At 43.3% G+C, this 27523-nt stretch overlaps 1 protein-coding gene across 9 annotated transcripts in view; it reads right to left on the bottom strand.

Annotated features, from left to right (window-relative positions):
- Positions 1-27523, bottom strand: part of LOC143767165 (uncharacterized) — a 127814-nt gene that overhangs the window by 22345 nt on the left and 77946 nt on the right. For all 9 annotated transcript variants that reach the window (XM_077255233.1, XM_077255240.1, XM_077255234.1 and 6 more), the window contains 5 exons: positions 5481-5639; positions 2286-2409; positions 629-759; positions 334-525; positions 125-248 (listed from right to left, as the gene is read on the bottom strand). In XM_077255233.1, coding sequence (XP_077111348.1) covers positions 125-248; positions 334-525; positions 629-759; positions 2286-2409; positions 5481-5639 — 730 coding nt within the window. The remainder of the gene's footprint in view (positions 1-124; positions 249-333; positions 526-628; positions 760-2285; positions 2410-5480; positions 5640-27523) is intronic.

Raw genomic sequence — 27523 nt, 5'->3', positions numbered from 1 at the left:
AAAGAGGCCTGCAACAGCTACCTGGAGCATTTACCTTGAAAGGTAATTACAAAGTTAAAATAATTATAGAAAATCTGCTTAACCCAAAAAACTGCTCTATGCTTTACAAGCGATCTTCTCTTACTCAGGGACATGAAGAGCTGAGGATTCTCCATCACAACTTCCTTGTAGACATCCTTGTGTTCTTCTAAATACTCCCACTCCTCCATGGAGAAATAGACAGTGAAATCCTGACACCTAAAAGGCAGCTGACACACATACAACAACGCATTACTATCCACACTTCTTCTTGGTGTCACTATGTAACGCCCCAGTATTCCCGGCAACGCTCACCTCTCCAGTCAGCAGATGAATGATCACGTTGGTGAGGTCTAAAATACTTTGCTTACGGATTCTGTCATCTGCAAGTAAATGAAGACTAGGCTCTGTGATAGCACTATGGGTTTTATTCCATCCATCAGGTACATGGTGTCGACTGATCGAGGTGACACACTCGCCAGATGTCCTCTGCATTACTGCATAATCCTGTGTAAGAGAAAAATATATTCCCAGAATCCCTTTCTTCTCCAGTCAAATCACTATGTGATTAATATGGATAAAACACTATATAAAAGCCAGAGTTCCTCACCTCTCCAGTCAGCAGGTAGATCATTTCCAAGCAGAGATTTAATATACTCTTGGTATTATTTGGAGAATTGGCTAATAACATGGTCTGGTAAAGATGGCTAAGAGGAGACATCAACGTTGAGAAATTCTGTACTGCAAGAACAAATACAATCAGGTCATGTCAATGGAAGTCTACTAGGAGACGTTAAATGAAGCAAAGAATTAAGCCCTCAACTCATACACAAACAGTGACTAGGGCAAAATTCTAATATTAACTCTAATAATAGCATAAAAAACTCTAATATTAGTAGTAGTTTAAAATGCCAAAAATCTAGTATACAAAACTCTAATAGTAATAAGAGTAGTACAAACAAAATAGTATAAACAGCACAAAAAGGAAGAGGCATAAGAAAAGTCCAAGTAAGAGAGTATATCATACTATGCCCATAAAAAAAAATGTTTTGTTGAAAAAATATACATAACATATAAAAGATTCCAAGTACAACCAACATAAATAAAAATCAAAGCAAGGTGCTCAAAAGTGTCATAGGTACACAATGAAATAAATCCAGCAGGTTATAAAGGTTGTAATAACATATGTTATAGGGCAGAATGAAGGGTATAAAGAAAAATGTACCAAGTCACTTATCCCATGTGAGTTGCCTTGTTGCCCAAAGAATAAACCATGTAAACATCATTAAAGTGATTACATGTATTATCGCTGGTATGCGCGTGTCCCTGCTGCCCCAACGCACGTTTTGCCAGGCTTTTTCAGTGGCCCCACTTCAGTTATGTGACAGGGTCACTGGCACAGTGTATGAAGGGAGATATGTGTCACTGCGTATACTACAGTCAGAGATGTAGAACCAGATTATTTTTGCCTCTAGCATGCTTAGTGCTGAGAGGATTAATCTTAAAGTTACAATGACCTGGTTTTATGTGAGCACCCATAGAGTGGGTGGGAAGGTGCTCACCGTATCCCCTCTTGCAGAGCCGATCATGTGATCATGGTCCTGGTTAAATACCTGGATATGTGAGACAGTCTGTGTGTGTGTTGGGAGAGGGAACACTCCCATGTGGCTCCAGGAGGAGTGGATGACATTGCTAGGTGTCTGCAGGTTGAACCTGCAAAGCAAGGACACTGTTGCACTTTGACTGTTTTGTTTTTCTGTTAAGCCAGGAAGGCTCTGCTTTTATTTTCGTGGACCCTGCTTTGATGCATGCTGACTTCAATAAACCAGCAGGTGCTTCACTATCAAAGTGTTCCTGTGTCTACCTGAAGAAGCAGCTAAGGGTGTCAACCCCTCACAGTATGTATACATGCAAATGTTTATAGCACCTTGCTTTATTTATGTTGCCTTTACTTGGGACCTTTTTTATATGGTTATGTACATTTTTTCTATAAAATATTTGACATTATGGGCATATTATACTCATTTAGTTGGGCTTTTCTTATGCCCGCTCTTCCTTTTCCTGTTGTTTATACTAGACATAAAATTAGCTACGTAAGCAGAACTACAGGAAATCTAAAAATATTATTTTTCCTCCATACAAGTTCACTACTCAAGAATTAGAACCTTTATTATAAAGGCAGTGGTAACTTTATCTCAGATTTGTGATGGACATTTCATGCTGACCTTCTGAAGTCGTCTTTGTAATCAGTAAAAGACTCTACTCACCTGGAGACGTACGTGACGCATTATTCTCCATCATTACTCCTTTGAACTGATCCTTGTGTTCTTCTAAATACTCCCACTCCTCCATGGAGAAATAGACAGCAACATCCTGACATCTAATAGGAACCTGATATATACGATACAAATTCACAAGATACAGAATCAATGGACAAAAAAACACACCTAATTTAGCAAGTGGTTTCTTCAGATTCACACAAAATTACACTAATAAACCTAATTTGCAATGTGGGTTGAATAATTTTTACAGCAACTCTTTACATTGGTGCAGACTTAGTTTAGCAGAACAGACACCCATAGGGTGACCATAAGTGTTATAGGTGGAGTTATTAGACTTGGGGGGCTTGTTAGGCCCTAGATAGACCTGGGGTCCATTGTTGTTTCTTAGATTGTGGACATGGAAGAGGAAAAATAGCTCCAAAATCAAATAAAACCTTGAATTTATGGTGTACAGACAATCCAGCGCTGTGCATATATATGTGACGTTCGGTCAATCAAACCTTTCTCAAACATGCACTATGCCAAAATAACAATACTGGGAAATACCGTATTTTCTGGCGTATAAGACAAATTTTTAACCCCTGAAAATCATCTCAAAAGTCGGGGGTCTTATACGCCGGGTATGGCGTGTGCAGGAAGCGGTCCTGTATGGTTCCCAGGATCTGGAGGAGAGGAGACCCTCCTTCAGGCCCTGGGATCCATATTCATGTAAAAAAAAAAAAAAGAATCAAAATAAAAAATGAGGGATTATACTTACCCTCCGATGGCCCGCGGCTCTCAGCGGTGCAAGCGGCGGCCTCTGTTCCTAAGGATGCATTGAGCAAAGGACCTTCGATGATGTCACGGTCACACGACCGGTCACGCGACCGCGACGTCATCGAAGGTCCTTCGCCCAATGCATTCTTAGGAACGGAAGCTGCCGCTTGCACCGCTGAGAGCCGCGGGCCGTCGGAGGGTAAGTATATCCCATATTTTTTATTTTTATTCTTTTTTTTACATGAATATGGATCCCAGGGCATGAAGGAGAGTCTCCTCTCCTCCAGACCCTGGGAACCATCTGCACCGCACACGCCGTATAAGATGACTGGGCGTATAAGATGACCCCCGTCTTATACGGCGAGTATATCCCAAACTCCATATTTTATATGGAAAAGTCGGGGGGTCGTCATATATGCCCAGTCGTCTTATACACCAGAAAATACGGTAATTCATTTGGTCACCCCTCCTAGACACTTGTTTGATCCCCACTATTTATCCTTCCGAATAGGGAAAATATGGACTTGAAATTTCCACCCCCACTCCTCTCCACCCTGTCCTCCCTTTGTTTGTCTTATCCCTTGTATGATCTTCTCCTCCCTCTTCCTACTTTTATATCTAATAGAATTTATATATCCTTCTTAGGTAGCGATATTTACCAATGTTATGGTATGTTTCTCGTGTGTTTGTCTTTTTTTTCTACTTGATATATCTTTAACATAATACAGAGAAAAGAGTATAGTGTATAAATTATTTTAAATGCATCTGTGATCAACTTCGATATACAGGAGCGGTATTATAATTCTCTGCTTATTGTATGCAATGAGGCCCTGCGTGGCTCAAATGAATTGTTTTTTATGTTATGTTTTGTTATGTATAACCAATAAAATCTGATTAAACTAAACACATCCAATTGTGGAAATTATTATTATTCCAAGCTCTATTGATTAAAAATCAACTTTGGTCCGTGGGAAAACCCCTTTGATTCCTGTATAGGCTCCAATTTATAATTAGTGACATTGTTATGCAGAAGACTTAATTTATTTTGGAAATGATAGGTAATGCAAGCATCTCAGTATTAGGTAAGACAAGTACATAGGAGGAGATTTTAAGGACTTGTGTTCTTATTTAAACTTTTGTACTGAGCTGCCAGCATTGGACCGCAGAGATGTTACTATTAACATAAGCCAATTAGTCAGTAAAAATGAATGTTGGACTAGTGGAGTTGGCTGAACATCTATTGTCTATGAGGGCCTCCCAACTATGCCGATAGATGATGTAAGAAGGATCATAAACAGATTTTTCAACGGCCAATCCCTTTATTTTCAGGGTAGACAAGCCGCTGCCAGGTGTTTTGCATAGGCTTTCTCCTCTCTCCCCATTGAAAAGACAAGAACTGTCAGCCAGACAAAGTAATCATGTGTATGGGTGAAGTGCGGAGAGACAGTGGCCTGCCAAAAGATCATTCATCCAACAGTATCTCATGTATGGCCAGCTCAAGGCTGTGTCTGTGTACCATTCTTATGTCCAGCTTAGAAGGATAATAATGCTCACTCTAAGGCAGGGGTCCCCAACCTGTAGCTCGGGAGCCACATGTGGCTCGCGGTCCCAGGAATTGTGGCTCGCGACTGTCTGCCAGCTTGTTGCATTAGCTCCAGGTCTAGCAAACAGGTATGAAGAGTACATCTCAAAATTGTGAATTTTTGAGTAGCACAGCACAGAAGATCAGATCTGGATGCACATATCCTGTTTTGAGGGATTTAGAGATGTTTTAGGTATGGTACGCTGGAGGATGATACTACCTATTAGAGGAGGTTCTTGAAGCTGGATGAAACAGTGTGTTGGGAGTCCTTGATGGGATAATACTGAATTGGGGCACTGTGGGAACCCCTGGATCTCAGTGTACTGCTTTGGAGTGATTTCTGTGGAAAAGCTTCAGTTATCATTATACCCATAATGGTGGCTTTGGTTGACAGGACTTTGAGGGGGACAGAAGCAGAATGTTGCTCGTGACCACCCCTCAGAGCTGAATGTGGCTTGCGACCCTCTCTCAGCGCGGAATGTGGCTCTCAAGGTCAAAAAGGTTGGGGACCGCTGCTCTAAGGGCATGCTCCTTGTAATTATCCAGATCTGATCTTGTCTGTAAGTGGTAAAAAATGGTGGTCTGTGAAGCTACCAATCACACCATATTATGGAAACACCTGCTGAAAACATAAATGTAACATAGGCTGACAGTATGACTCAGTAGGTGGCGTACTTGCTATGAGCAGCATGGACTAACGGTGAAAGAATCACAGAGGGTGGACAGGGAAATGTAATTTGAATTCACAGACAAGACTTCATTTACTGCAATGCTACACAATATTACCATGATCATCATCAATCAAGACATTGTCTTACTGTGCTAGACTCTTGCTCACTCACCTCTCCATTCAGTAGATGAATGATCATGTTGGTGATTTCCAGAACCTTCTGCTCCTTACTTCTCTTGGTTACTAGTAGTTCAGGTGAAGGTTCCACGATGGGGATGTGGGTCGTGTCCCATTCTTCATCCTCAGATACCTTATTCACTACTATGTAATCCTATGCATGCAGACAGACAATCAGCTTATAAACAATGTCTCCTTTTAAGGAAAATATTTTATTAAAAAAAAAAAAATCACACAAGGTAAAATAATTCTGAATCAATCAACTTTCAGACTGTCCCGAAAACTTTTCACTTATCCGTTTCAGTCAGGCACTTTCAGCTCTCTGCTGCCCTCCTTACCCTCAGGTCAGTCAGAGAACTGCACCTAGGATAAGCAGTGGCCGGAGAGGCTGCCCAGTTACGCGCTGGTTATCGTGGCACTCTGCAGTGAGGACGGTATAAATCTCCTAAGTCCCAGGCTGAGAGTACAAATATAAACCTTTGATCCGTCACTGCCAGGATCCCCCAATAACACCAGAACGCTATGCTGCCACAAATTCCTCGTTAGATATAATCCGGTCTGTTACCAGGCCTATATCGGGTCAGAAACCAACCCCAGGTAGCGGGAATTTGCACGGAGTACGTGTCAGATCAATCATAGAGCAAGAAGAACTAAGCTAGCAAATTTACTCTATAAAAAAAATTGGCAGTGTTTACAAAAGATATTACAAAGAGACAAAATACAAGTATGTACAGTTATGAAATAAAAAAGAGATAACACTACGAAACATACTAAATCTCAGTCACAGGGATGACGTATCGCTAAAAGGGGAGGAGAGTTCCTATCGAATTGATTCAGTACCCAAGCATGGTTTTGTCAGCTATCTCTCCAGCTCTGAATGATGGACAAAAATGGACGTTTCTGTTTTATGCTACAGCCATAAACTTAGGGACTCCCACTTTGATAACCTCACATATGGGCTGCTTTCCCGAAGGAACCCAAAGCTTGGAAAGTTATCAATGATTCCTTTTCTCCATATCTTTGGCCTGGAAGCTCCAAGGCCAACAATATTGGCATAATTTTTCCCCTGCAATTTTACCATTCTTTAGAGTCCAAACACGGTATGTCTGTGATTTGCTGGTGGGCAGAAACTCATTTCCCAGGTTCTGATGGCCCTAAATGTTGCAAAACGCTGCCATGCGTAGCCTAAAGTGCCCAGATCCTTGAAATCTAATTTTCATGGTTCTGGAAATAATGTGTATTATTGAACTGAACTTAGAGTGTTTGGCTTATAAGACAAAGAGGTTTTTGGAGGGAAAGAACACATTCAGCTCTGCTAGTACTAGCAGGCGATAAAACTCACATTCCAGAGCTGACTATCTGCCTGAATGGAGGGGAAGTGGAAATTCACAGGGGGGGTGAGAGGGGCTGCATGAAAGATTTGGTCCTAGATAGTGATGAGCGAGTGTACTCGTTGCTCGGGTTTTCCCGAGCACACTTGGGTGACTCCCGAGTGTTTGACTGCTCGGAGATTTAGTTTTCATTGTGGCAGCTGAATGATTTACAGCTACTAGCCAGGCTAAGTACATGTGGGGGTTGCCTGGTTGCTAGGGAATCCCCACATATAATCAAGTTGTCTAGTATCCGCAAATCATCCAGCTGCGGCAAGGAAAACTAAATCTCTGAGCAGTCATAAATATTCGGAGTTCACCCGAGCGTGCTCAGGAAAACCCGAGCAAAGAGTACACTCACTCATCACTAGTCCGAGAGAAACCAATGATGGGAGGAGTAGTTGGCCAGCTCTGCTTGTGTCTCCAGAACAATGGAGAATAATTCATATGTTCCTGACACAGACCTAGTTTGTGCCATCACCTGGCATTTATATACAGGTACGTCTCACAAAATTAGAATATCATAAAAAAAAGTTAATTTATTTCAGTTCTTCAATACAAAAAGTGAAACTCATATTATACAGGGTGGGACTTTTTATATGGATACACCTAAATAAAATGGGAATGGTTGGTGACACATCAAACTTATTGAGAATTACACAAGAAAAACAATGGTGTGCTTAGTTTTAGCATAACTTTATTCTTTAATGAGTTATTTACAAGTTTATGACCACTTATAAATTGTGTTCAAAGTGCTGCCCATTGTGTTGGATTGTCAATGCAACCCTCTTCTCCCACTCTTGACACACTGATAGCAACACCGCAGAAGAAATGCTAGCACAGGCTTCAGGTATCCATTGTTTTAGATGCTGCACATCTCGTATCTTCACAGCATAGACAATTGCCTTCAGATGACCCCCAAAGATAAAAGTCTAAGGGTACCGTCTCACAAAACGATTTACCAACGATCACGACCAGCGATATGACCTGGCCGTGATCGTTGGTAAGTGGTTGTGTGGTCGCTGGGGAGCTGTCACACAGACAGTTCTCCAGCAACCAAAGATGCCGAAGTCCCCGGGTAACCAGGGTAAACATCGGGTTACTAAGCGCAGGGCCGCGCTTAGTAACCCGATGTTTACCGTGGTTACCAGCGTAAAAGTTAAAAAAACCAAACAGTACATACTTACATTCCGGTGTCTGTCCCCCGGCGTTCTGCTTCTCTGCACTGTGTCTGCGCCAGCCGGAAAGCACAGCGGTGACGTCACCGCTGTGCTCGCTTTCCGGCCGGCCGGCGCTCACAGTGCAGAGAAGCAGAACGCCGGGGGACAGACACAGGAATGTAAGTATGTACTGTTTTTTTTTTTTTACTTTTACGCTGGTAACCACGGTAAACATCGGGTTACTAAGCGCGGCCCTGCGCTTAGTAACCCGATGTTTACCCTGGTTACAAGCGAACGCATCGCTGGATCGCTGTCACACACAACGATCCAGCGATGACAGCGGGAGATCCAGCGACGAGAGAAAGTTCCAAACGATCTGCTACGAAGTACGATTCTCAGCAGGGTCCCTGATCATTGCTGCGCGTCAGACACTGCGATATCGTATGGATATCGCTGGAACGTCACGGATCGTACCGTCGTAGCGACCAAAGTGCCACTGTGAGACGGTACCCTAAGGGGATCAGATCGGGAGACCTTGGTGTCCATTCAACTGGCCCACGACGGCCAATCCACTTTCCAGGAAACTGTTCATGTAGGAATGCTCGGACCTGACACCCTAAGGGTATGTGCACACGTCCGGATTTCTTGCAGAAATTTCCTGAAGAAAACCGGAAATTTTCTGCAAGAAATCCGCATTTTTTTTTTGCGTTTTTTTAGCATTCTGCAAGCGTAATTAGCTTGCAGAATGCTAAAGTTTTCCGAACGATACTGTTTGACAAGTGTGACCAACTTTTTACTATAGATGCTGCTTATGCAGCATCTATAGTAAAAGATAGAATGTTTAAAAAAAATAAAAAAATGGTTATACTCACCCTCTGCAGACAGCCAATCTCCTCAGCGGCGTCCGTTCCTATAGATGCCGGTGTGGTTCAGGACCTTCGATGAAGTCGCGGCTTGTGATTGGTCGCGTGAGTCACATGAGCGGTCACGCGACCAATCACAAGACAGCGACGTCATCACAGGTCCTGAACCACACCATCTATAGGAACGGAAGAGAAAGCATGCACCGGAGAGGCGGGAACACTTCGGGGGCCATCAGAGGGTGAGTATATCACTATTTTTTATTTTAATTTTTTTTTTTTACCAATTATATGGTGCCCAGTCCGTGGAGGAGAGTCTCCTCTCCTCCACCCTGGGTACCAACCGCACATAATCTGCTTACTTCCCGCATGCTGGGCATAGCCCCGTGCGGGAAGTAAGCAGATCAATGCACTCCTAGGTGTGCGGAATTCCCGCAATTCCGCATTTTTAATGAACATGTTGCTTTTTTTTCCGCAATGCGATTTTTTCGCGGAAAAAAATGCAACATTTGCACAAAAAATGCGGAATACCCTGTAAATAATAGGAGGCATATGTAAGCGTTTTTTTCGCGTTTTTATAGCGAAAAAACGCGAAAATTCCTGAACGTGTGCACATGGCCTTAATGTGCTTTTCCCCTCCCATATACTAATGTGCCACAAACAGGAAGTTGATATCACCAACCATTCCCAGTGTATCTGTGACGCCCCAGGGTCCTGGTTGTCACAGTGGCATTGCTTTCCTCACAGGGAGAGTGATGTCATGCTTGGAAGCGATGAAGGATTCCTTTTATCAGGTAACCACAAAGCACACAACACTGTTTTAACTTCAGGCCAGAAGGGGGAGCTCAACACCCGACTTCAGGGGAGCTGCTCTCTCTGGTCGGGAGGAGTTAGTTACTAGGCAGTTGCTAGGCAGTTGGAGAGAGGAGACAGTTGGTGCAAGACAACAGACTGGAGCAGTCTGAGACAGAGACGAGTGAGGGGCCGTGCAGCCTGAAGTACTGCAGCTCCTAGATAGTGAGATATAGAAGGAACCATACCTTGTAGCGAATGTGCCAGAGAGAGAAGCACAGGAGAGTAACAACAAGGGAGAACAGCTGCGACTGAGCTACCTCTATGACAAAGCGCAGATACCGGTAACCCGAGGTTGTGTCATATTCTTTCTAGGAGGCACAGCAGAAACTGGCAGGACAGCTAGACTACATGTAACCTATCTGCCCTAACACCTAGGAGACACAGTGACACAGAGCCCGGGTAATGACAAAGACCCTGTAAAAAGGCTCCAGCCACCTGTCATACGGGTTTGTGTCCCACCTTTATGGAGGACAGAGAGAAATGAGAGGACCTTGCCAGAAGCTATAGGTAGTAAGGGACTACAATACCACAGCGCTATGAGGAAGGCTTTTAACTCCACCTGGTAAAGGGGACTCTGAATTTGCTTCCAAGCCGGCCAGACCCTGCCTGTACCGGTGATCTGGTGCCCTGGACTGTGGCTGTCTGCTACCATCAGTAAACCAGGTAAAGAGACTGCATAACTGTGTCCTTCGTTCTTTACTGCACCACTCACCATCCTCCATCTATTCACCGGGAGCCCTGGGGACCTACTTCACCTCTGGGAAGTTATACCATCTAGCTGCCATAACATCACCCCAGAGGACCCCTTTAACCCCTTTCTGCCATTGGACGTACTATTCCGTCCATGTGGGGTGGGCCCTAATTCCCAAGGATGGAACAGTATGTCCAGCACGATCGGCCGCGCTCACGGGGGGAGCGCGGCCGATCGTGGCCGGGTGTCAGCTGCCTATCGCAGCTGACATCCGGCACTATGTGCCAGGAGCGGTCACGGACCGCCCCCGGCACATTAACCCCCGGCACACCGCGATCAAACATGATCGCGGTGTGCCGGCGGTACAGGGAAGCATCGTGCAGGGAGGGGGCTCCCTGCAGGCTTCCCTGAGACCCCCGGAGCAACGCGATGTGATCGCGTTGCTACGAGGGTCTCTTACCTCCTATCCCTGCAGGCCCCGGATCCAAAATGGCCGCGGGGCTGCATCCGGGTCCTGCAGGGATTACTTACGGGTGCAGACCAGGCTCTGGTAAGCCTGCAGCACTGGAACTCAGATCGGCGATCTGACAGAGTGCTGTGCAAACTGTCAGATCAGCGATCTGTGATGTGTCCCCCCCCTGGGACAAAGTAAAAAAGTTAAAAAAAAAATTCCCACGTGTAAAAAAAAATTAAAAAAAAATTCCTAAATAAAGAAAAAAATATATACAGTTAGGTCCATATATATTTGGACAGAGACAACATTTTTCTAATTTTGGTTATAGACATTTACCACAATGAATTTTAAACAAAACAATTCAGATGCAGTTGAAGTTCAGACTTTCAGCTTTCATTTGAGGGTATCCACATTAAAATTGGATGAAGGGTTTAGGAGTTTCAGCTCTTTAACATGTGCGACCCTGTTTTTAAAGGGATCAAAAGTAATTGGACAGATTCAATAATTTTAAATAAAATGTTCATTTCTAGTACTTGGTTGAAAACCCTTTGTTGGCAATGACTGCCTGAAGTCTTGAACTCATGGACATCACCAGACGCTGTGTTTCCTCCTTTTTGATGCTCTGCCAGGCCTTCACTGCGGTGGTTTTCAGTTGCTGTTTGTTTGTGGGCCTTTCTGTCTGAAGTTTAGTCTTTAACAAGTGAAATGCATGCTCAATTGAGTTGAGATCAGGTGACTGACTTGGCCATTCAAGAATATTCCACTTCTTTGCTTTAATAAACTCCTGGGTTGCTTTGGCCTTAGGTTTTGGATCATTGCCCATCTGTAGTATGAAACGACGACCAATCAGTTTTGCTGCATTTGGCTGGATCTGAGCACACAGTATGGCTCTGAATACCTCAGAATTCATTCGGCTGCTTCTGTCCTGTGTCACATCATCAATAAACACTAGTGACCCAGTGCCACTGGCAGCCATGCATGCCCAAGCCATCACACTGCCTCTGCCGTGTTTCACAGATGATGTGGTATGCTTTGGATCATGAGCTGTACCACGCCTTCGCCATACTTTTCTCTTTCCATCATTCTGGTAGAGGTTGATCTTGGTTTCATCTGTCCAAAGAATGTTCTTCCAGAACTGTGCTGGCTTTTTTAGATGTTTTTTAGCAAAGTCCAGTCTCGCCTTCTTATTCTTGATGCTTATGAGTGGCTTGCACCATGCAGTGAACCCTCTGTATTTACTTTCATGCAGTCTTCTCTTTATGGTAGATTTGGATATTGATACGCCTACCTCCTGGAGAGTGTTGTTCACTTGGTTGGCTGTTGTGAAGGGGTTTCTCTTCACCATGGAGATTATTCTGCGATCATCCACCACTGTTGTCTTCCGTGGGCGCCCAGGTCTTTTTGCATTGATGAGTTCACCAGTGCTTTCTTTCTTTCTCACGATGGACCAAACTGTAGATTTTGCCACTCCTAATATTGTAGCAATTTCTCGGATGGGTTTTTTCCTGTTTTCGCAGCTTAAGGAAGGCTTGTTTCACCTGCATGGAGAGCTCCTTTGACCACATGTTTACTTCACAGCAAAGCCTTCCAAATGCAAGCACCACACGTCAAATCAACTCCAGGCCTTTTATCTGCTTAATTGAGAATGACATAACGAAGGGATTGCCCACACCTGTCCATGAAATAGCCTTGGAGTCAATTGTCCAATTACTTTTGGTCCCTTTAAAAACAGGGTGGCACATGTTAAAGAGCTGAAACTCCTAAAGCCTTCATCCAATTTTAATGTGGATACCCTCAAATGAAAGCTGAAAGTCTGAACTTCAACTGCATCTGAATTGTTTTGTTTAAAATTCATTGTGGTAATGTCTATAACCAAAATTAGAAAAATGTTGTCTCTGTCCAAATATATATGGACCTAACTGTATATTATTCCCATAAATACATTTCTTTATCTAAATAAAAAAAAATCAAACAATAAAAGTACACATATTTAGTATCGCCGCGTCCGTAACGACCTAACCTATAAATCTATATCACTAGTTAACCCCTTCAGTGAACACCGTAAAAAAAAAACAACAAAAAAAAACGAGGCAAAAAACAACGCTTTATTCTCATACCGCCAAACAAAAAGTGGAATAACACGTGATCAAAAAGACGGATATAAATAACCATGGTACCGCTGCAAACGTCATCTTGTCCCGCAAAAAACGAGCCGCCATACAGCATCATCAGCAAAAAAATAAAAAAGTTATAGTCCTCAGAATAAAGCGATGCCAAAATAATTATTTTTTCTATAAAATTTTTTTATCGTATAAAAGCGCCAAAACATAAAAAAAATGATATAAATGAGGTATAAATGAGGTATCGCTGTAATCGTACTGACCCGAAGAATAAAACTGCTTTATCAATTTTACCAATCGCGGAACGGTATAAACGCCTCCCCCAAAAGAAATTCATGAATAGCTGGTTTTTGGTCATTCTGCCTCACAAAAATCGGAATAAAAAGCGTTCAAAAAATCTCCCGTGCCCGAACATGTTACGAATAAAAACGTCGACTCGTCCCGCAAAAAACAAGACCTCACATGACTCTGTGGACTCAAATATGGAAAAATTATAGCTCTCAAAATGTGGTAACGCAAAAAATATTTTTTGCAATAAAAAGCGTCTTTCAGTGTGTGACGGCTGCCAATCATAAAAATCCGCTAAAAACCCCGCTATAAAAGTAAATCAAACCCCCCTTCATCACCCGCTTAATTAGGGAAAAATTTAAAAATTTTAAAAATGTATTTATTTCCATTTTCCCATTAGGGTTAGGGTTAGGGCTAGGGTTAGGGTTGGGGATAGGGTAGGGGCTAGGGTTGGGGCTAGGGTTAAGGCTACAGTTAGGGTTGGGGCTAAAGTTAGGGTTTGGATTACATTTACGGTTGGGAATAGGGTTGAGATTAGGGTTAGGGGTGTGTCTGGGTTAGGGTTTCAGTTATAATTGGGGGGTTTCCACTGTTTAGGCACATCGGGGGCTCTCCAAACGCGACATGGCGTCCTATCTCAATTTCAGCCAATTCTGCGTTGAAAAAGTAAAACAGTGCTCCTTCCCTTCCGAGCTCTCCCGTGCGCCCAAACAGGGGTTTACCCCAACATATGGGGTATCAGCGTATTTGGAACACATTGGAGAACAATTTTTGGGGTCCAATTTCTCCTGTTACCCTTGGGAAAATACAAAACTGGGGGCTAAAAAATAATTTTTGGGGGAAATTTTTTTTTTTATTATTTTCGCGGCTCTGCGTTATAAACTGTAGTGAAACACTTGAGGGTTCAAAACTCTCAACACATCTAGATGAGTTCCTTAAGGGGTCTACTTTCCAAAATGGTGTCACTTGTGGGGGGTTTTTACTGTTTAGGTACATTAGGGGCTCTGCAAACGCAATGTGACGCCTGCAGACCATTCCATCTAAGTCTGCATTCAAAATGGTGCTCCATCCCTTCCGAGCCCTCCCATGTGCCCAAACAGTGGTTCCCCCCCACATAAGGGGTATCAGCGTACTCAGGACAAATTGGACAACAACTTTTGGGGTCTAATTTCTCCTGTTACCCTCGGGAAAATACAAAACTGGGGGCTAAAAAATAATTTTTGTGGGAAAAAATTTTTGTTTCATTTTTACGGCTCTGCATTATAAACTTCTGTGAAGGACTTGGTGGGTCAAAGTGCTCACCATACCTCTAGATAAGTTCCTTAGGGGGTCTCCTTTCCAAAATGGTGTCACTTGTGGGGGGGTTTCAATGTTTAGGCACATCAGTGGCTCTCCAAACGCAACATGGCGTCCCATCTCAATTCCTGTCAATTTTGCAGTGAAAAGTCAAACGGCGCTCCTTCCCTTCCGAGCTCTCCCATGCACCCAAACAGTGGTTTACCCCCACATATGGGGTATCAGCGTACTCAGGACAAATTGTACAACAACTTTTTGGGTCCAATTTCTTCTCTTACCCTTGGGAAAATAAAAAATTGGGGGCGAAAAGATAATTTTTGTGAAAAAATATGATTTTTTATTTTTACGGTTCTGCATTATAAACTTCTGTGAAGCACTTGGTGGGTAAAAGTGCTCACCACACCTCTAGATAAGTTCCTTAGGGGGTCTACTTTCCAAAATGGTGTCACTTGTGGGGGTTTGAATGTTCAGGCACATCAGGGGCTCTCGAAACGCAACATGGCGTCCCATCTCAATTCCAGTCAATTTTGCATTGAAAAGTCAAATGGCGCTCTGTTATGATCCCAATGGCAAGGATCTCAGAGATTACAGCAAAGTCTGCAAACATAAATACCAGCTCATAGGGACGTGGTAACTAGGCTGACCATATACCTGATCCTAGCACAAACACTAACAGTAGCCGGGGAACGTGCCTACGTTGATCCTAGACGTCTCGCGCCAGCCGGAGAACTAACTAACCCTATCAGGGAAAATAAGACCTCTCTTGCCTCCAGAGAAAAGACCCCAAAGTAATACAAGCCCCCAACAAATAATAACGGTGAGGTAAGAAGAAAAGAAACGTAAGAATGAACTAGATTTTAGCAAAGAGAGGCCCACTGACTAATAGCAGAAAATAGTAAGATGACTTATATGGTCAGCAAAAAACCCTGCAAAATATCCACGCTGAATATCCAAGAACCCCCAAACCGACTAACGGTGAGGGGGGAGAATATCAGCCCCCTAGAGCTTCCAGCAATATCAGGAATCACATTTTGTACAAGCTGGACAAAAATATGAACAAGCAAAAATAACAAAAAATAAGAAAGCAGGACTTAGCTTATCTTGCAAAGAACCAGGACCTGAAGACAGGAGCAAACAGAAATGAACTGATTACAACGATGCCAGGCACTGGACTGAGAATCCAGAAAGTATAAATAGCAACACCCCAGGCCTAACGAAGCAGGTGAGTACCAACCTGGTAAAAGACAATCCAAGTGCCAAATCACTAGTGACCACAAGAGGGAGCCAAGAAGTATAGTTCACAACAGTACCCCCCCTTTAAGGAGGGGTCACCGAACCCTCACCAAGACCACCAGGGCGACCAGGATGAGCAGCGTGGAAGGCACGAACCAAATCGGCCGCATGAACATCAGAGGCGGCCACCCAGGAATTATCCTCCTGACCATAGCCCTTCCATGTGACCAAATACTGAAGCCTCCGTCTAGAGAGACGAGAATCCAAGATCTTCTCTACCACGTACTCCAACTCGCCCTCAACCAACACCGGAGCAGGAGGCTCAACAGCAGGAACCACAGGCACAACGTACCGCCGCAACAAAGACCTATGGAACACGTTGTGAATGGCAAACGACACCGGAAGATCCAAACGAAAAGAAACCGGGTTAAGAACTTCCAAAATTTTATAAGGACCAATAAAGCGAGGCTTAAACTTAGGAGAGGAAACCTTCAGAGGGACATACCGAGAAGACAACCAAACCAAATCCCCAACACGAAGTCGGGGGCCCACACCGCGGCGGCGGTTGGCAAAACGCTGAGCCTTCTCCTGTGACAACTTCAAGTTGTCCACCACATGATTCCAAATCCGCTGCAACCTATCCACCACGGAATCCACCCCAGGACAGTCAGAAGACTTAACATGACCCGAGGAGAAACGAGGATGAAAACCAGAGTTGCAGAAGAATGGCGAAACCAAAGTAGCGGAACTAGCCCGATTATTAAGGGCAAACTCCGCCAATGGCAAGAAGGTCACCCAATAATCCTGGTCCGCAGAAACAAAACATCTCAAATAAGCCTCCAGTGTCTGATTAGTTCGCTCCGTTTGACCATTAGTCTGAGGATGGAAGGCAGATGAAAACGACAAATCAATGCCCATTTTAGCACAAAAAGATCGCCAGAATCTGGACACAAACTGGGATCCTCTGTCGGACACGATATTCTCCGGAATGCCGTGTAAACGAACCACATTCTGAAAAAACAAAGGAACCAGATCGGAAGAGGAAGGCAACTTAGGCAAGGGTACCAAATGGACCATCTTGGAAAAACGATCACACACCACCCAGATGACAGACATTCCTTGAGACACCGGAAGATCAGAAATGAAATCCATGGAAATGTGTGTCCAAGGCCTCTTCGGGATGGGCAAGGGCAGAAGCAACCCGCTAGCACGAGAACAACAAGGCTTAGCCCGAGCACAAGTCCCACAGGACTGCACAAATGACCGCACATCCCGTGACAAGGAAGGCCACCAAAAGGACCTAGCTACCAAATCTCGGGTACCAAAAATTCCCGGATGTCCCGCCAACACCGAGGAATGAACCTCGGAAATGACTCTGCTGGTCCATTTATCAGGAACAAACAGTCTGTCGGGTGGACAAGAGTCAGGTCTACCAGCCTGAAATCTCTGCAACACACGTCGCAAATCAGGAGATATGGCCGACACGATTACTCCCTCTTTAAGAATACCAGCTGGCTCCGAGACTCCAGGAGAGTCAGGCACAAAGCTCCTAGAAAGAGCATCAGCCTTAACATTCTTCGAACCAGGCAGGTACGAGACCACAAAGTCAAAACGAGAGAAAAACAATGACCAACGAGCCTGTCTAGGATTCAGGCGCTTAGCAGACTCGAGATACATCAGATTTTTGTGATCAGTCAAGACCACCACACGATGCTTAGCACCCTCGAGCCAATGACGCCACTCCTCAAATGCCCACTTCATGGCCAACAACTCCCGATTACCAACATCATAGTTCCGCTCAGCAGGCGAAAACTTCCTAGAGAAAAAGGCACATGGTCTCATCACAGAGCAACCAGAGCCTCTCTGCGACAAAACAGCCCCAGCACCGATCTCAGAAGCATCCACTTCAACCTGAAAGGGAAGTGAGACATCAGGCTGGCACAAAACAGGCGCCGAAGTAAACCGGCGCTTCAGCTCCTGGAAGGCCTCCACGGCTGCAGGGGCCCAATTAGCCACATCAGAACCTTTCTTGGTCATATCCGTCAAAGGTTTAACAACGCTAGAAAAATTAGCGATAAAGCGACGGTAGAAATTAGCAAACCCCAAGAACTTCTGAAGACTCTTAACAGACGTGGGCTGAGTCCAATCATGAATAGCTCGGACCTTGACTGGGTCCATCTCCACAGCAGAAGGGGAGAAAATAAAACCCAAAAAGGAAACCTTCTGCACTCCAAAGAGACACTTTGAGCCCTTCACAAACAAAGCATTATCACGCAAAACCTGAAACACCATCCTGACCTGCTTTACATGAGAATCCCAATCATCCGAGGAAACCAGAATATCATCCAGATAAACAATCATAAATTTATCCAGATACTTCCGGAAGATATCATGCATAAAGGACTGAAACACTGAAGGAGCATTAGAGAGCCCAAAAGGCATCACCAAGTATTCAAAATGACCTTCGGGCGTATTGAATGCAGTTTTCCATTCATCTCCCTGCCTAATGCGCACAAGGTTGTACGCACCACGAAGATCTATCTTGGTGAACCACTTGGCACCCTTAATCCGAGCAAACAAGTCTGACAATAGTGGCAAAGGATACTGAAACTTAACAGTGATTTTATTCAGAAGCCGATAGTCAATACAAGGTCTCAAAGACCCGTCCTTCTTGGCCACAAAAAAGAATCCCGCACCAAGAGGGGAAGAGGATGGACGAATATGCCCCTTCTCCAAAGACTCCTTGACATAAGAACGCATCGCGGCATGCTCGGGTACAGACAAATTAAATAATCGTCCCTTAGGAAATTTACTGCCAGGAATCAAATCTATAGCGCAGTCCCAGTCCCTATGAGGAGGAAGATCACTGGACCTGGACTCACTGAATACATCCTGATAGTCACACAAATACTCAGGAACCTCTGAAGGAGTAGAAGTAGCAATAGACACCGGCGGAGAATCGCAATGAATTCCCTGACAACCCCAACTCGACACAGACATAGCCTTCCAATCCAAAACAGGATTATGGGTCTGTAACCATGGCAGACCTAACACGACCAAATCATTCATTTTATGCAGAACAAGAAAACAAATCACCTCCCGATGTTCAGGAGTCATGCACATGGTCACTTGTGTCCAAAACTGCGGTTTATTTTCCGCCAGTGGCGTAGCATCAATTCCTCTGAGAGGAATAGGAATTTTTAAAGGCTCCAGGACAAAACCGCAGCGCTTGGCAAACGACAAGTCCATAAGACTCAGGACAGCACCTGAATCCACAAACGCCATAACAGGGTAGGAAGACAATGAACAAATTAAAGTCACAGACAAAATAAATTTAGGCTGCAAATTACCAATGGAGACAGGACTGACAACCTTGGTTAGGCGTTTAGAGCATGCTGATATAACATGTGTAGAATCACCACAGTAAAAACACAGCCCATTCTGTCGTCTATGATTTTGTCGTTCGGTTCTAGTCAGGATTCTATCACATTGCATTGCTGGATCGGGGTTTCTATCACATTGCATTGAAACAGGTGTCTGTTCAGACAACACCGCCAGAGGATTAGCGGATTTGCGCTCCCGCAAACGCCGATCAATCTGAATAGCCAGCGCCATAGAATCATTCAGACTTGTAGGAATTGTGAAACCCACCATCACATTCTTAATGGCTTCAGAAAGGCCATTTCTGAAATTTGCGGCCAGAGCACATTCATTCCATTGAGTAAGCACGGACCATTTCCGAAATTTTTGGCAATACACTTCGGCTTCATCCTGGCCCTGAGAGATAGCCAGTAGAGCTTTTTCTGCCTGAATTTCAAGATTAGGCTCCTCAAAGCAATCCGAGCGCCAGAAAAAACGCATCAACATCCGCCAATGCCGGATCTCCTGGCGCTAACGAGAAAGCCCAATCCTGAGGGTCGCCACGCAAAAAGGAGATAACAATTTTAACTTGCTGAGCTGAATCTCCAGACGAACGAGGTTTCAAAGATAGAAACAATTTACAATTATTCCTAAAATTCCTAAATTTAAATCGATCTCCAGAGAACAGCTCAGGAATAGGTATCTTAGGCTCAGACATAGGACTGCTAACAACAAAATCCTGAATGCTCTGCACTCATGCAGCAAGCTGATCCACACTAGTAATCAAGGTCTGAACATTCATGTCTGCAGCAAAGCTTACAGCCACTCTGAGAAAAAGGGGAAGGAAGAAAGAGGAGAAAAAAAACTCAGAACTCCTTTTCTTTTAATCCCACTTCTGCAATGCATTAACTATTCAAGGCCTGGCATACTGTTATGATCCCAATGGCAAGGATCTCAGAGATTACAGCAAAGTCTGCAAACATAAATACCAGCTCATAGGGACATGGTAACTAGGCTGACCATATACCTGATCCTAGCTCAAACACTAACAGTAGCTGGGGAACGTGCCTACGTTGATCCTAGACGTCTTGCGCCAGCCGGAGAACTAACTAACCCTATCAGGGAAAATAAGACCTCTCTTGCCTCCAGAGAAAAGACCCCAAAGTAATACAAGCCCCCAACAAATAATAACGGTGAGGTAAGAAGAAAAGACAAACGTAAGAATGAACTAGATTTTAGCAAAGAGAGGCCCACTGACTAATAGCAGAAAATAGTAAGATGACTTATATGGTCAGCAAAAAACCCTGCAAAATATCCACGCTGAATATCCAAGAACCCCCAAACCGACTAACGGTGAGGGGGGAGAATATCAGCCCCCTAGAGCTTCCAGCAATATCAGGAATCACATTTTGTACAAGCTGGACAAAAATATGAACAAGCAAAAATAACAAAAAATAAGAAAGCAGGACTTAGCTTATCTTGCAAAGAACCAGGACCTGAAGACAGGAGCAAACAGAAATGAACTGATTACAACGATGCCAGGCACTGGACTGAGAATCCAGGAAGTATAAATAGCAACACCCCAGGCCTAACGAAGCAGGTGAGTACCAACCTGGTAAAAGACAATCCAAGTGCCAAATCACTAGTGACCACAAGAGGGAGCCAAGAAGTATAGTTCACAACAGCGCTCCTTCGCTTCCGAGCTCTGTCATGCGCCCAAACAGTGGTTTACCCCCACATATGGGGTATCGGCGTACTCAGGACAAATTGTACAACATCTTTTGGGGTCCATTTTCCCGTTACCCTCGGTAAAATAAAACAAATTGGAGCTGAAGTAAATTTTGTGTGAAAAAAAGTTAAATGTTCATTTTTATTTAAACATTCCAAAAATTCCTGTGAAATACCTGAAGGGGTAATAAACTTCTTGAATGTGGTTTTGAGCACCTTGAGGGGTGCAGTTTTTAGAATGGTGTCACACTTGGGTATTTTCTACCATATAGACCCCTCAAAATGACTTCAAATGAGATGTGGTCCCTAAAAAAAAATGGTGTTGTAAAAATGAGAAATTGCTGGTCAACTTTTAACCCTTATAACTCCCTAACAAAAAAAATTTTGGTTCCAAAATTGTGCTGATGTAAAGTAGACATGTGGGAAATGTTACTTATTAAGTATTTTGTGTGACATATCACTGTGATATAATTGCATAAAAATTCAAAGTTGGAAAATTGCGAAATTTTCAAAATTTTCGCCAAATTTCCGATTTTTTCACAAATAAACGCAGGTAATATCAAATTTTACCACTATCATGAAGTACAATATGTCACGAGAAAACAATGTCAGAATTACCGGGATCCGTTGAAGCGTTCCAGAGTTATAACTTCATAAAGGGACAGTGGTCAGAATTGTAAAAATTGGCCTGGTCATTAACGTGCAAACCACCCTTGGGGGTGAAGGGGTTAAGCAGCGTTGGTCCACACTGACCGAATACCACAGGTGGCGTCACAAATAAACCTTTATTATTCAACTAACCCCTTTAAAGACCATCCCTTTAACATGGGCGCCCAGGGTCACGGACCGGGTCACCGCCACCGTGACACATCCCTTTAAGTACCGGACCCGGTACCGAGTACCTCACGGCCCTGGTGGGCGTTACATTTCCATATAAATGGCCCACCCTGTATAGAGTAATTACAAAAAAGAGTGATCAAGTGTTTATTTCTGTTAATGTTTATGATTATGGCTTACAGCAAATGAAAACCCAAAAGTCATTATCTCAGTAAATTAGAATATTTTATAACACCAGCTTGAAAAATGATTTTAAAATCCTAAATGTTGGCTTACTGAAATGTATGTTCAGTAAATGCATTCAATGCTTGGTTGGGGCTCCTTTTGCATCAATTACTGCATCTATGTGCATAGATTGTGTGCCTCTCCACTCTTCCTCCAGACTCTGGGACCTTGATTTCCAAGATTTCCAAATGAAATGCTAAATTTATTTTCATCTGAAAAAAACACCTTGGACCACTGAGCAACAGTCCTGTTCTTTTTCTTCATGGCACAGGTAAGAAGCTTCTGGCGTTGTCTATTGGTCATGAGTGGCTTGACACAAGGAATGCGACACTTGTAGCCCATGGCCTGGATACATCTGTGTGTGGTGGCTCTTGAATCAACGACTCCAGCAGCAGTCCACTCGTTGTCAATCTCCCCAAAATTTTTGAATGGCTTTTTATTAACAATCCTTTCAAGGCCCGCGGTTATCCCGGTTGCTTGTGCACCTTTTTCTACCACTTTTTTTTTTCTTCCACTCAACTTTCCATTAACCCCTTAATGACCAGAGTTATTTTTGTTTTTTGCTCCCTTTCTTCCAAGATACATAACTTTTTAACTTCTGCGGTCAAAATGACCATGTGAGAGCTTGCTTTTTTGCTGGACAAGTTGAACTTTGGAACAACACCATTGGTTTTAATATATTGTGTACTGGAAAACGGGAAACAAATTCCGGTGAAATTGCAAAAAAGGTGCAAATTCACAGGTTTATTTTCTCTGCCATGTTCACTAAATGCTAAAACTGACTTGCCATTATGATTCTCCTGGTCATTACAAGTTCATAGACTCAAACATTAACCAAACTTTGGTTAAAAAAAAAGTTTCCATTTTCCTGAGACCTGTAGCGTCTCCATTCTTCTTGATTTGGGGATGAGTGAGGGCTTATTTTTGCGTGCGGAGCTTTATTGACGCCATTTTGGTGTAGATACGATCTTTTGATTGCTCATTATTGCATTTTACTGCAAAGTAGCGGGCAAGAAAAAAACAACATAATTCTGGCGTTTTTAATGTTTTTCTCATTACGCCATTTACCGATCATGTTAATTCTTTTTTCATATTGATAGAGCGAGCTATTCTCTACGCGGTCATACCTATTATGTGTATGCTTGATTTTTTTTTATTGTTTTAATTTGAATGGGGCGAAAGGGGGGTGATTTGAACTTTTATATTTTTTTTTTTTTTTTTTTTTTTTTTTTTAAAAAGTTTTTTTATTGAAGGATACAATATTCGTGTACACAAATTATGTAATACAATAAACAATGTATAAGTATACAGTTCTACATCTCCTGGGCATCATATAATTGAAACATGTAAAATTGCAATCAGGGTCCAAGAGAAAATAAGATTAACAGCATTACATAATCAAAAGGAAATGACCTTCCTTTTTAACTTATTTCGTTTCTTGTTTAAACACCAAAATAAAGATAAAAGAACAAACAAATAACTTTACATTATTAGAATCACATTAACCTACTGGTAACAATTATTAAGTGCATTGTCGCTTCAGTCACACCCTAGCATGTCCTTCATGTCGAATCGGGGGATCTCCTGCCAGTATCCTATTAATATACCATGGGGACTGTTCAAAGCAGGCTATAAGATGGTTTCTCATCTCCTCAGAGAACAAATCAATAAAACTCTCCCAAGTATCAAAAAAGCGGGACACCATGCGATCTTCGCCCAACTGTGCCTCTATCCATTCCATACGAAACACATGTTTTAATTTATTTAAGAACATTGACAGCGTAGGAGGTTCCGCAGTTATCCATTGTTGTAAGATACATTTTTTCCCCACCATAGACACTATAGAGATCAGACGTTTGGCCCCTCTTGTAATTCTCGAACCCTCTCCCGGCCATATTCCCAATATCGCCCACTCCGGCGTACAAGGCATATAATTTAGGAGATGATCTAGACAAAAGTTTTTCACCTCACTCCAAAATCCCATAATCACCTTACAATCCCAAAACTGATGAAAAAGGTCAGCCCCAGGGGCTTCACACTTCAGACAATCAGCCGATTGGGATAAGCCCATGAGAAACGAACGATGTGGGGATACATATGTGCCATGGTACAACCTAAGCAACATCTCCCTATAAGAAGAGGCCGGTAAGGCCTTCCATACATAAGACATTGTCTTGAGGATATGTTCCAAAGTCAAATCTGGAAAACGAGTAAGCCATTTTGGAAGGCCTGTTTTCCGTTTAGTATAGTCCATCTCCCCTCTCAACAAACTATAGAATCTGGAAGTAGAGTAAAATAATAGAGACCCATTTCGTAACATGGTGTCTAGTGGGTTCTCCCAATCAAGCTCCGATAACCGATCTCCTACCCCTGTTGCATAAACCTCCAGGATTGCACAATTCGCAAGACAACCCATTGTCAAAGGAAGGTATCGCCGAGTATTTGTCCAGGAGTGTGGTCTACGTGTCGCGGGATCCACTATAGAGCCCACTGTCACCGCCCGAAACCTAGTGCTCCAATTCTCCACCCCACGTCTCAACCCCACGTCTCGATTCCCAAATATTGGCAAGAAAAGTGAGGAATGTGCATTAAGTAAAAATTTATGGCGTATCCTATGCCATATCGTCCACATCACCATTATCAAAGGATTATCCAATACTGAGGAGGGTAACAGCTCCTTATGTGTATGTAGGAGATATAACAAATTGGTATGAGGTATCAAATTTTGGTCTAATTGAGTGTTAGTGTAAATGGAAGTATCATGAACCCAATCTTTGAGATAACGAAGCAGCGCCGCTAGGTTATAATTCTCCAAATTTGGAAAATTAATGCCTCCGTTCGATATACGTTGTTCCAATATAGCCATGCTAATAGCATGATGCTTCTTCCCCCAGATGAAAGTGCGAAACATACCATTTATTAGCCGCAATTCACTAGAGGAAAGCAATATTGGAAGAGACTGTATAAAATATAAAATCTGCGGGAAAACCACCATTTTTAACAAATATGCCCGACCTAAATATGTAAGCGTTAAATGCTGCCATCCATCTAGTTCCCTTTTGATTTTTTGGATAAGAGGAGAGAGGTTACTTCTCTGGAGATCATGAGGGTTCCTAGTTATAAGCACCCCCAAATAAGGCAAAGCTTCCCTGCACCATTCAAAAGTATACAATCCTGCCCATGGTGGCTTACGCGCAGCGCGTAAATTAAGTGCCTTGGATTTAGTTGGATTAATCGAATATCCAGACATAGTCCCCAATTTGTTCATGAGGGCCATGATTTCAGGAAGGGCCTCCTCTGGATTAGCAATGTATAGCAAGATGTCATCAGCAAATGCCGTGAGTTTCAGGCTCAGTCTCCCCACCCGTATTCCTTTAAACAATGTCAAGGATTCCAAAGCACGTATAAGAGGATCGAGGGCAAGGTTGAATAAAATGGGGGAAAGTGGGCAACCTTGACGAGTACCTCTAGTTAGCTCCACCTCCTCTGTTAATTGTTGATTAACTATGATTTTGGACATAGGTGAATTATATAATAATCTAATCAAAGCCGCAAATCTCTCACCAAATCCCTGCTTTTCCAACACCGCCTGTATCCAATGCCACTCAACACTATCAAACGCAGCCTCTGCGTCCAGGCTCAGCAATATATTGGGAGAGTTCTTATTTCTAGCTGAAACTATGGTGGCAGCAATTGCCGTACGAATAGCAATAGTCGAGTGTCTGTTTCGGGTGAAACCATATTGGTTAGGTGACAGAATCTCAGTGAGAAACGTCTGTATTCTATTAGCCATAATCTTTGCCAACAGTTTATAATCTAGATTTAACAAGGATATAGGTCTGTATGATGTTATCTGCGTTGGGCTCCTACCTGGCTTTAAAATTAGGGAAGTCAATGCAGAATTAAAGGAAGTTGGAGAAGCGCCTCCATACAAATAATAATTAAATAGATCCTTGAGGAGAGGGACTATATCTGAAGATAGCAATTTGTAATATTCTGCAGGTAAACCATCCGGTCCTGGTGACTTATGATTTGCCAATGCATTAATGGCAGAGCTTATTTCCATTAATGTGATAGGCATCTCCAGAGTCACACGCTGAGAATCTGTCAACATTGGTAATTTCAAAGAATTTAAAGAATGTGCTATGGAGGAGATGTCCCCTCCCCGTGTGGAGTAAAGAGCCTTGTAATGAGCGTGAACCGCCTGTAATATGTCTTTGCTATTAGTCAGGTGGGACCCTGATATGGGATCCACTAAAAGCGGAATTTTCTGTCTGGGGCCTTTTGGATTTGCCAACCTAGCCAGTAAGGTTCCTATTTTATTACCCCATCTAAAGAAATGTTGTCTGTTAAAATCTACTTTCTGTTGGGCTATCTTAGTCAAATGTGCGTTCAATAACGATAAAGCATCCTGCCATTGCGACCAATCCTCTGGAACATTAGATCCCAAGTACCGTCTGTAGGCCAATATGGCCAGTCCCTGGAGGTCTCTCGTTTCCTGTCCTGCTTTACGCTTTTTCCCTACCACGTATGCAATAATTCTCCCTCTCATTACTGCCTTGCCCGTCTCCCACATAAGTACAGAGTCATCCCAGTGCTGTATATTATCATCCACAAAATTACCCCACTCTTGTTTAAGGAATGTCTCAAACTCTCTGCTTTTAGACAAGTAGGCTGGGAATCTCCATGAGCCCAGCTGACGCGGGTCACGACCACAGCGAAGGAGCAAAGTGATAGGAATATGATCAGAAATCCCAGCATCCCCTATAGCTGCTTCCATCACCCCCGACAAAAGAGACTCACCTACCAAAAACATGTCAATACGTGAGAGGGATTTATGTGCCTTAGATATGCAGGTGTAGTCCCTCTCCGTCGGATGTAGTACTCGCCATATATCTACCAGGGGAGTGTCACGCATGAGGTTAGTCAGGCCAGGTCCCGGTCCGAAGTAGGAAATGGGCAAAACCGCAGACCTATCTAATTGCGGATCTAGCACAGCATTGAGGTCACCCCCCACCACCAAGTTAGGCAAGTCCATTGTTAAAATCATCTGGGAGACAGATGCAAAAAAGGCGGCATTATCAGCATTGGGGGCATAAATGTTGAACAACGAGTAAGGGGTATCTTCAATAATCACTTTCATAAGAAGGAACCTACTCTGAGGGTCAGTCACCACGTCCCCCGGAGTCACCCGTAAATGTCTAGCAAAGGCTATGGCCACTCCCCGTTTCTTAGAAGAATATGTGGTAGCATAAGTCTGGCCTAACCAGTTATCTTTCAATTGTAATGTATCCCTATGTGACCAATGAGTTTCCTGTAAAAATATAACATCAGGCTTATCTCGTTTGAGTGCCTGTAATACACGACGCCGTTTTACCGGCGAGTTAAGGCCCGCTACATTCCATGATAAGATTTTTAACGGATTACCTGTCTCTTTTCGGCCAGACATGCGCGAAGTTGTCATCATGGTGGATAGAAGGGACAAAGAGGTAGAGCATTTCCAATGTATAGGAACACATAGGGTTTCGGAGTCCCAGCTGCTCCGCCACCCTCTAAAGTAA

Source organism: Ranitomeya variabilis, chromosome 4 (assembly GCF_051348905.1).
Source record: "Ranitomeya variabilis isolate aRanVar5 chromosome 4, aRanVar5.hap1, whole genome shotgun sequence".
Classification (NCBI taxonomy): domain Eukaryota; kingdom Metazoa; phylum Chordata; class Amphibia; order Anura; family Dendrobatidae; genus Ranitomeya; species Ranitomeya variabilis.
Note: the sequence above shows the minus strand (reverse complement) of the source record. Positions and strands in the feature narration are given on the sequence as shown.